Source organism: Neolamprologus brichardi, chromosome 9, assembly GCF_056152115.1.
Source record: "Neolamprologus brichardi isolate AB-2024 chromosome 9, ASM5615211v1, whole genome shotgun sequence".
NCBI classification, from domain to species: domain Eukaryota; kingdom Metazoa; phylum Chordata; class Actinopteri; order Cichliformes; family Cichlidae; genus Neolamprologus; species Neolamprologus brichardi.
In genome coordinates this window covers 37,295,778-37,307,211 of record NC_142112.1, presented here as the reverse complement: position 1 = coordinate 37,307,211, position 11,434 = coordinate 37,295,778, and the positions used below count along the sequence as shown (strand labels likewise).

At 39.6% G+C, this 11,434-nt stretch overlaps 1 protein-coding gene across 1 annotated transcript; it reads left to right on the top strand.

Annotated features, from left to right (window-relative positions):
* Positions 1–2,166: 2,166 nt before the first annotated feature.
* LOC102799844 (NACHT, LRR and PYD domains-containing protein 1b allele 3-like) lies at positions 2,167–8,743 on the top strand. Its single transcript, XM_006807442.3, has 2 exons — positions 2,167–2,346; positions 6,717–8,743. The coding sequence occupies exon 2, from the start codon at positions 6,933–6,935 to the stop codon at positions 8,565–8,567; it is 1,635 nt and encodes a 544-aa protein (XP_006807505.2). The 5' UTR covers positions 2,167–2,346; positions 6,717–6,932; the 3' UTR covers positions 8,568–8,743.
* The last annotated feature ends 2,691 nt before the right edge of the window (positions 8,744–11,434 follow it).

The window sequence follows — 11,434 nt, the reverse complement described above, 5'->3', positions numbered from 1 at the left end:
AATCGCTTAAAAACAGAATATAAATAACGTTTGTTTTAAATTAATGTAATAATAATATTGTGTATTTCTTAACAGACCCATTGTTTTTCTTTGTTTCACGTTCTCCAGGTCACGTGGCAGCAAACGTTAATGTCAGATGCCTCATGGTGTTACTTTATTCGACAGTTTTATTTATTCTTTTTTTTTTTTTTGCCTGTCCCGTTTGGTTCTTTTGCATCAGAATTATTGTCTAAAGGCGCAGAAAGATGCCCAACGGATTTACTTTACCAAATGGACCATCCCAGCCTTGCCGTAATGGTCTATTTGATTCACCTTTTATTGTTTATTTTATTTATTTTTTATTTTAACTTGCTAGATACGGGACAGACTTGAATGAGGAAAAGAAAAGGGAGAAAGGAAGAGGGGGAAAAACAGCGGAGAAGAGGGACGGGGATAAAGGGCAAAAAAAACAAAAAACAACTAAAGTGACGTGCCCGTGAGCTCCGCCAGCAGCCAGCTGCGCCAGAGCGACCGAGCCTCAGGCCGAGAGGCCGAGGGCACCCCACCCCCGAAGTGGCCCGAGCGAGCCCCAGGCCCCGATAAGCAGCCACCAAGGAGTGAGCCGGTGTGTACCTGGACGCCCATCCCCGGACACAATTTTATTTATTCTTTGTTTAATAAACAACCCAAAAAAACCAACAAAGAAAAAGATCAACACATCCTTTAAAGCCAAGAGTTTCTTTTTAAATTAGCAAATAAATGTTAAATGTTTAAACAAAGTGTTTGGTCTACTTTAAAGAAAAAGAGAAAAAAAATCTGAAAGAAAGGTGGGCGGGACTAGTGATGGCCTCCTCGAAGCTGACGCTCCGGTGCGTGTGTCAAAAAAAATCAACACACTGCTTCAGAAGCACCGAGTCGAAGCTTGATTCGTTTGGCCAGAGTCACGTGATCAGTGATGTCCGAAGCTAAATTTAGAACGTGACTGCTTCGGAGTCTGATTCAATGGTTTATAAGGAAGTGAGTCATTCGCAGGATTTGAGGAGTGTTTTGATGGTGACAGATAGCAAACCACTGATATTTCTACTGAGAGACATGGAGCCAGCGAGGAAGAGAGGAGGTTCTGTTGTGTGGGAGTATTTTGAGTAGATTTTGGTCATTCGTGTGGGTTTTCCAGCTTTGTGTTCTGGCTGTTTGCTTTTGTTTTGTGCGTGTTTATTTTATATGAAAACGGGAAAAACTCAAAATGTCAAAAATCTGTTTTTCATAATATAAATATCATCAAATATCTTTAGAAAAACTTCCATTTGACTCGTTACATTTAATGTTAAAATATATATTTTTTATTTTTCAATTAATCTTAAAATATTAGTCTGCCAAATGTGCAGCAATTTAATGTATTTATTCTCTTTAGCTGATAGTTTGTGGGGCCCAGGTAGACTGTATAGCTGCATCTCTACCAGTTTCTCTGCACTCCAGCCTCTTCTGTTCCACGTGAAGGGATTTTCCTTAATGCAGGAGAAATTATCTCCACAAAAAGGAACAGGTTCGGCCATCGCACAGTGGAACAAATTCTCCTCTTAAATAAAAATGAAAAAGGGTTACCTTAAATGCATCATGTTTTTAATTTGCAAGTTCATAAGCATTTTCCCTTTCACAATCAATTCTACCCCCAGGTCAGAAATATTTATAGTAAAATTTCCCTAATATAATATTATTGAGAAATACACCCATCTTGCGATTAATTTCACAAGTGCATGGAGGCAGGACCTCACAGCAGAAGCATACTCCATAATGTGTTGTACATTATTATATGTATATTATATGTAACGTGGTGTTTTCCAATTATTGTATTTACCAACATCAAGAAGTGAAAAGCAAAGAAAGACCACACAATGGTGCATGTTTAAACAAGGAAAATTTGCTGGTCGAAATTATTTATTAAACAAATAAACCACATTTTTTAACCCCAAAAAATACACGTTCAAAGCAACACAACGGCGGCCCAATATCAGACAAAATTCCACTCTGTAGAGTGGGCAATCATAAGGAAGCGTTGGTTTTATTTTGTGGATTCAAGCTGCTCTTCATATTTTTGGCCACCAGATGTCACCAGAGAGGACTGTGTTGAAAAGCTTCGAGTAATGAACCGTTTTTCAATACAAGCTTCAGAAAGCTTCATTTGGCCATCACTAGGCGGGACTATTCATTTCCGGAGTTTTTGAAGAACTGGAAAAGATTACAAACGTGTATGTCTTTACCTGAGTAGCGTCGATAGAGTCACTAGGACTTTTTAACTTTATTTATTTAATTATTTGAATCGAATAAGGAAATGCCAGATTGGATTTAAAACGGGACCTTCAACAGCAGGTACGGAAACGAGAGAGCTGTCTCTCGCAAATTTATCTGTAAACGTTACACTTTTAAATTGTATCAAAGTCTTGAAGGAAGGGTCTAACTGGGGTTTGTTTACACGGATTACTTGTAGACCTGATTATTTCAAACTTGATTAATCCTAACATTAAGATCTGGAGTGAGACACGGAAAACAAGGAAGTGTAAAGCAGATGTCTGTACTATGAAGTACCATTAACGGCTTGTCGAGGTGAACGTCAGGGTTCCCGGCTAGGATATATGGTCGTTATGTTTAGAGTTTCGGTTTAAAATCGGTTCAGCAGTACAGCAGTAGTCTGTAGTTTCTGCTTCTAAAGGCTGACTTTGATCCAAGATGGCTCCGGTGTGTGTTGCTTGCCGTTTGCCTCTGTAAATTGCGTTATTGTTTGTTTTGTTTCTTACAATTTGTGCCACCAAAATCAACTCACTCTGGTGTATGAACGCCCAAAACGTTTGGATCTTTAATATTTTGCCACTAATCAGAAAGATTTTCCTGCTTTCTACGTGGTGCGCTTCCTCCTGCCCCTAAGCATAGACGCCGGGGTAAAAGCGCTTGCTCCAGTTGATTATGGTCGGTTCCATCGCATCCCTAGGCGTCTTCTAAAAAAACAAAAAAAACTCATGCAACCCGCTTGGCAGGGGCGGATCTAGAGAAATTTTCTTAGGGTGGCAAAGAAATCAAATGGGGTGGCAAAATCAAAGCCCCCCCCCCCTCCCAAACACATATGCAGGTGGTTACATATGGTTAAAATGATTCAAATGCAGTAAGTATACACGTTTTTCATATAAATATAGTCTATAACTTAATTATTGTCTGTAGCCCACATAATTAAACACTCTAGTTACATAAAACATGTGAGTTTTGATATTATATATATATATATATATTATAATATATTATTATATTTTCATATATATATATATATATATATATGTGTGTGTGTGTGTGTGTGTGTGTGTGTGTGTGTGTGTGTATATATGTATTATAATGGTTGTCAATGGGCCCAAAACTCTCCCTAGGAGGATCATTGTAAGTTTTTTTGCTGCTCAGCTATTTTAGGCTTGCCTTTGGCAAGTTTGGCTATATTCCATTCAACACAGTGGAAATGGTTTGAATTTAAAACAAGCAAGTGGCAGAAAATGGTCCCAGTATGACATAAGGGAAACAGCAGGGTTGGAACACTCTCTGGTGATTTAAGATGCACATTTTGTGGTCCATCTTTGACATAATGGAACGCCGCAAGATCCAGTAACCTAACTTCATTATAAATGACACTGAAGCCTCAGGGTATAGCTTCTTTTCATACAGCTGTTTTAAAATGTTTAATTCTTCTCATTTGTGGGAAATAGCTATAATATAGATTTTTCTTCATATAAGTTTAATATCTGTCATGGTAGAGTTTTGAAGGTTTTTCTGACTTTTGTGGTGTTTCTACACAAATATAAGCCAAAATGCACAGATAAAGGAAAGTTTAGCAGTAAAACTGTTCCTCTTCTTATACATAAACAAGTCATCACCAGAGGAAATCTGCATTTAAAACTGACAACTGACTTGTGCTGTGGAAATACCAGAACCAGCTAAAGCTATAGAGTTTTCTTTGAAGAATGAATACCTGCCTTGCAGTTTAAGCAGTGTAAAGACAGCACATGCCATTCATACTTTCAGCTGTAACTGTCACATTGTTGTAATATTGTGTCAGATTTATATTGATGTTCATTTCTTTTAAGATTACAGGTTATAGTGGTGCAACGGATCACGGTTGATCCGAAATCCAAACCGATCCCACTCCACGGTTCGGTACGCACGTGATCCGAAGATTCGAAAAAGAAAAAAAAAGTATGTGTCTGGTGCGCGTGATCAGTCTGTCAAGTGGTAGTTATGGTCAGCGATAGTTATGGTCAGCGATAGTTATGGTCAGCGATAGTGGTCCAAGTGAAGGAGCAGAGGAGTTTGCTGCATTTAAGCAGCCCTTTGCTGCCCGGTCCAACCGGGCTGAAGCTATTACAGAAGCTATTGGGGTGTTTAGCTGCAGACGGGAGGCCGTATTCTGTTGTGCAAAACAAGGGGTTTAAACTGTGATGAACGTGCTTGAGCCACGCTATGATATCTTGTTGTGCGTCCACTTCAGTGTGAAAGATCGTTCCAAGCATGTATGAGCAGGAAAAGTTTAAAGTTATGGCTGATCTGTCCCAGGCACCTTCTGTTGCTCTAACTACAAATGGGTGGAGCTCCAGGGCAGCGGAAAGCCACGTGACCGTGACCGCTCGTTATATCACAGCGGAGTGGTAGATACAAAGCCCTGTACTGCCCTATAGAGATTGACAGACCACGTGACTTTCGCGCATTGCATGCCGGTAACTCGTGGCAAAAAATCCAAGTACCGCATCAAATGCAAGCATTTGCAGCACCGCAAAACGTTCATTCTCCGGTTCCAATACCTTCTTGATTTTTCTTTGCCCCCCAAAAAAGTTATGTACAAAACGAAGGACAGCAATGCCGGTCCGTACAAAGTCAGACTTGATGAAAAGGCAAAGAAAAGATAGGAGGAAAAAATCAAAGGAGTGAAAGGGTTAGACCCTTACGAGCACAGAGTGGACAAAATACGTTAGCATGCTGCCCAACTTTCACCACGCTCATATTTATAATTATATGTTCTTGGAGTGAGTGCATACACTCGTGAAGTTTAGTAACTTCAGGTCACTGCAACAAGCCCAGGTACAGTTTACCGACGGATGGGTACAGGACCATGAAATGCACCGTGTAGAACAAAGACCATCGTACCTATAAGTTTACCAGTCTCACAAATCGTCTTCATAAATACACATTCGTTAACCGTTTATTAATAGGACCTTTGAGCTCAATGGTAATTAATTAGTAGTGGAAATAATTTCTGGTTCATTACAGAAATGTAGCAGTGACAATAATACTGTATGCTGTAATCGTACTGGGCAATTAGTGATACAAAAAAACTTGTTTTATCCTGTGAATAAAAGTATATGTTTTTGTCAATGTACCATGGTAATAACAGAAGCGAAACGCAATATTGTGTCAGGACAATTCACTATTTATGCACAATAAACAAAGGAGCATAGCGCCACAATTTCTTTTCAGCGCCAGACTTGCTTGTAACCTATATCACCAATTATGTTATGAAAAATGACGTATTAACTACTACAAAACACTGACCTTTGTGGAAATGCTTGGAGCAGACTAACCTGTGAGCTGGATGTTCTGGGACGTTATATTTGCTCTTTGAATGGCTGTAATCCAGGCCATCCGTCGCCTCTTTTTACTTCAGAAACATGGCTCGAACAATTTCTCTTCAACGACGTAATCCGATAAAAAAATTATCTCTTTACCCGTCGGCTTCCCGTGGCTGTCATGCGACCGGCTATTGCAGTTAATAATACAACAGCTTCTTGACAGTTTTTTGTGTTTCTTTTTATCGCTGTGTAACTGATTTCAATTGAAAGCCTGCGAGCGCCAGTACCTCTTGCCACGAGTTCCCAGAATTCTTTGCGGTTTTACCCTTGAATGACGTCACATTTTCAATCTCTATTGATTACATTAGATTAGATGAAACTTTATTTATCCCTCGGGTGGGTTCCTCCGGGAAATCCAGTTTCCAGTAGCACAGCACCGACAGAAGTTGCAGAATGTGAGCAGAAATATACACATATACACATATATAAATACAGAGAATACAAAAGGGATAAATATAATAAATAGGAATAAGATTACAAGGGAACGGCACATTTCAAGTATTGTGAGTCTATTACATCGTTGGATATTAACAAAAACTATTGCACAGTGAAAAGGCACTACAGCTTACTTGTTCCCCCCTCCTTTGTCTCTGTTTCCCCTCCCTCTCCCCTCCAGCGAGGAGTTAAACAGTTTGATGGCGTGTGGGACAAAAGTCTGCTGGTCTTTGACTTTGGGAGAAGCAACCTGTCACTGACAGACTCCTCTGGTTGTTTATGGCCGTGTGCAGAGGATGCAGAGGCTGCCCAGCCTGGTCCATAATATCCATATTGCACCTTAATTAGTTTTTATATAAGTGCGTGGAATGAGTCTTCAGTTGAATGTTTTTTAATAGGCAGAAATACTTAAATAAGTAAATGGGGAGTTGAATTTTTGTCTTTTTTTCTATTTTTGCTGATCGAAAATTGATCCAATCCGTGATTTAAAACCGTGAGATTTTTGATCCGTTGCACCACTAACAGGTAATGAAACATTTACCATTGTAACATTAAAACAAACACTAAGGGACTGTGTTTGAAATCATGAAGCACTGATTATTTTACAAGAGTTTTAATTGTTTGTTTGTTTTTTATTCTGTTTTCCAGAAGGGGAAAACTACAAGAGCGAAAAAGGTCATGAAGGAATAATTCAAAACATCTGACAGGAAGCAGTGAAAACCAAGACGAGATAAAACGCAGTGTTACTGGAAAAATGGATATACCATTAAACACAAGATTAAGGAGCAAAAGCTTGAGTGAGATTGAGAGCACTAAAAAAAAAGAAGACTCAGATGTTAGTATACATCATTCACCAACCCGGCAATGTTAAATCATCATGTAGGAGATTCTGGAATACAAGAAATGTTACGAAGAAGAAAAAGGAGGATGTCAATGGATGTAATTCCTCGTGTTAAACACAAGAAAACGCAGACAGAAATAACAGGAAGCTTCCTTTCTAACACTCGTGAACATTGCGTATACATGCCTACATGGGAAATAAGTGAAACATTTCCATCTCCAGATCCATCTCCAGGTGATGTTGATCATATCAGAAGAGCTCCAAAATCAAGTCACTCTAAATATCCTCCTTCCTGCTCCTTTTCTGTGACTTCTTTTGTTGACGAATCAGCAGCAGGTAGCAGCACTGCAAATCCTGAGAGTGAAGAAATCGTGACACACAGTATTATGAAGTTAGAAGCCATGCCATACGATTATAAACCTTCAGGAACATCTGGATCTAGTGGGCTGTCCAGCAGGTCCTGCCTCTTGCCTTGTTCTCACAGCATGGTCTCACTGAGCAAAATACCTCGTGAAAAGAACAACTTTACACAAGTAAACAGCTCACCTGATACGCTGTTAAATGAGTTTACACCAGTTATCACTGATGATTTTGATGATGAAAACTACACGTTCCAGTGCTCCTGTCCAGGCCTGTACCAGTGCAGTGTGACCGGCCTGGTGTTTTTAATGAAGGCAGAAGGAGACGTGGTTTACAGGACTGTCCCCTGGAACAGGAAGCTGCTGGCCCAACACCGCAAGAAGCCTGCAGGACCCCTGTTTGACATCAAATGTCAGCAGCAGTCTGTGTGTCAGCTTTGTCTCCCACACTGTGAGGTCATCTCCACAGGTGGAGGTCAGTTCTTGCAGGTCGCTCATGTGAATGATGAGGGCATCAAGTTCATCACCCCTCAGCGGATAACAGAAAGTCACGTTGTTATAAACATCACAGGGTTTTCTGGTTACGGTAATGTCAAGGATGAAGACTCTCCTCCTGACCCAGTCCAAGCTTTGGTTCTGCTCTTCTACAAACCCCCAGTTGATCCTGACCTCAGATCTTTCCTCAATGTATTGTTGCTTCCAAGGAACGTCGTGATCCGTGACGTACAGCGCACCAGGAGGAAACTAATTGGAGATGAGAGGTACATAGATACACCTCCTCACTGCAAACTGCATCCAAAGCAGGTTTACACTCTGTCTGCTGTTCCTGAGGATGATCTGATTAAAGTTCAACCAACAGAAGCTGATTTTGATGATGAGTACCACGACAGCTACTTCACATCTTTCCAGGTGATTTTAAGAATAGTCTTCAGAGATATTAGCCTGAGTCTGAAAGAAAAGAGCAGCTCCACCTGTGTTTGGGAAAGAGATCTATGTATTTTCTCCCCTACAGTGGGAACTATAAATCTTCCTCCTTCTGAGAGGCTGTTAAACACACGAAGCTGCTTCATTGAAGGGATATCAGAACCTAATCTCAACAGCCTGATCGACAAACTGCTGGGGAAAAAGGTGATAACTGAAGCAGAGAGGGAGGAAGCAGACACGAAGCAAAACAAAAGGGAAAAGGCTCGTTTTGTTATCGACACTGTGAGGAGTAAAGGTGCTGCTGCCAGTTCAAAGTTGATAAACATTCTCCGTGAGCTTGACAAAATCCTCTTTGAGCACCTCGGGTTAAACTGAACAGATTTTTTTTGTAGCATTTGTGGGGAGAAAGTGAAGCAATTACCTGCATGTGTGTAAATGGTAAAATTGCCTGTATTTGTATAGCGCTTTACTAGTCCCTAAGGACCCCAAAGCGCTTTACACAACCTGTCATCCACACATTCACACACTGGTGATGCAGCTACATTGTAGCCACAGCCACCCTGGGGCGCACTGACAGAGGCGAGGCTGCCGGACACTGGCGCCACCGGGCCCTCTGACCACCACCAGTAGGCAGCGGGTAAAGTGTCTTGCCCAAGGACACAACGACCGAGACTGTCGGAGCCGGGGCTCGAACCGGCAACCTTCCGATTACAAGACCATATGTGTAGGGTCAGCATATGGTGGCAAATATTTTAAGAGGTAAAAACAAAAAACAGTTTGTTGGTCTGAAAATTATTTGATAACACACTTTAAATATACACAACCAGTCAAAATTTGCACACACATTCTCATTTAATGGTTTTTCTTTAGTTTTACTACTTTCTACATTGTAGATGCATACTGAAGACATCAAATATATTAAGCAAAATATATGGAGTCATGTAGCAAAGAAAAGAAAAAAATATCTGAATATGTCTTACATTATAGATTCCTCAAAGTAGCCCTTTGCTTTGTTGACAGCGCTGTAAACCCTCGGCCTTCTCTCAAAGAGCTTCATGATGTAGTCACCTAAAATGGGTTTCACATCACAGGTGTGCCTGTCAGGGTTCATTGGTGAAATTTTTTGCCTTCTTTATGAGGTTGGGACCATCAGTTGTGTTGTGCAGAAGTCTTGTTGGTACATAGCTGACATCCCTATTTGACAACTGTCAGAATTCATATTATGGCAAGAACCAATCAGCCAAATAAAGAGAAACGACAGTCCATCGTTACTTTACGAACTAACAGTCAGTCTGGAAAATTGCTAAACCTTTGTGACTGTACTTGGAGACCAGTGTTGGTCAATTTTACTTGAAAAAGTAATTAGTTACTAATTACTGATTACTTCTTCAAAAGTAATCCCATTACTTTACTGATTACTTGTTTTCAAAAGTAATTAGTTACTTGGTTACTTTTTAAAATCATGATGCACAACCTGAATACGTAATAAAGCAATAGGCCTGTCAGCCCAATTCAATTTTCTCTGCATAATCCATCGTATAAAATTCAATCAAATGAAAAAAACTCTTTTAAAAAAATATTTTATTAGTGTTAATCTTTTAATTTTATGCACATTGCATCAAGCAAAAATGAAATCGTATACAACAGTCTTTGACTTCAAGAAATTGTTTGACATTTAATCCTATTTTCTGCACATTCCAGCATTTAAAATTGCTGGAATGTGCAGAAAAAGTTTTGGTCACTTTTTACGGAATGAAACTCAGTACCTTTAAACGCTTCATGGTCATACTCTCTCCCACACTCTGTATTATCCGTTGTTGATCTACAACGTCTGTTGCTGCCACGGACGTTGCATGTGCTTACGTCGTTGGCATGAGTCGCTCTCACAAGCAAAATCATGACAGCTTAGTAACGCAGTAATACAACGTGCTTATGGGACAGTAACAGTAATCTAATTACTTTTTTGCATTAGTAATCTCTTACATTTCCTTCTTGACTGTTTGAAAAGCATTTCAGGTGACGACCTCATGAAGCTCATTGAGAGAACGCCGAGTGTGTAAAGCAGTAATCAAGGCAAAGAGTAGCTACTTCGAAGAATCTAAAATATAAAGTGTGTTGTTATTTCACTCTTTATTGTTTACTACGTAATTCCATATGTGCTCATTCATAGTTTTGATGCTTTCAGTGAGAATCTACAATGTAAATAGTCATGAAAATAAAGAAAAAACATTAAATCAGAAGGTGAGAACTTTTGACTGGTAGTGTAGCTGTGCAAGTTTTAGGACTCTATAACACTTTGACCAGTGAACACACAGTACTGTGCATAAACCTTGATTTTAAGAAGAAATGTGTGATTATTACTTCAATTACAATTTTAAACATGCCTTTCTGAGATGCATCTATTTTTTTTAGTTTTTTTTTTCCTAAGAATATAATAACATGAATAGGACAAGTAAATAAAAAATAATGCACATTATGCGACCAATATAAGAGTTTAACCCTGTCACTTGTAAATTAATCCATATAAGAAAAGATATATAAAATAATTAGTTTTTCATCTTTTCTAGGCAAGCAAATATGACTATTTATGGCTCTTATTAAGTTAAATAACGCATCATCCGTCATAATCTTAACAGCCTCTTAATGTTGCACTTTAGTGTTGAAGTTACAATTGTAACTATGGCAACTGAAGCACATAAATGCTGGTTTGGCGAGATTAAAGAAGTAAAGAGACCAAAAGCTGACAGACACAGGTGTATCTAGTCTCTATTGTTTACATTCTCTCTCCTATAAGGGTGAATTTAGAGTGTGTGGTTTTAAGGACTTTCGGGGCGATCGTGGCTCAAGAGTTGGCAGTTTGTCTTGTAATTGGAAGGTTGCCGGTTCGAGCCCCAGCTAGGACAGTCTCGGTCGTTGTGTCCTTGGGCAAGACACTTCACCTACCGTCTACTGGTGATGGCCAGAGGGGCCGATGGCGCGATATGGCAGCCTCGCTTCTGTCAGTCTGTCCCAGGGCAGCTGTGGCTACAACCGTAGCTGCCTCCACCAGTGTGTGAATGAATAGTGGCATTGTAAAGCGCTTTGAGGTTCTCGAAAAGCAATATATAAATGCAATCTATTATTATTATTATTATCCTCATTAATTTTCCATCATAAAATATTTTCTGGGAGCCAAATCTTTGTAAAGACAGACAAGTGTGAAATAAATCTAGTGAAGTATCTATGAAGTTATCACAGCTGTT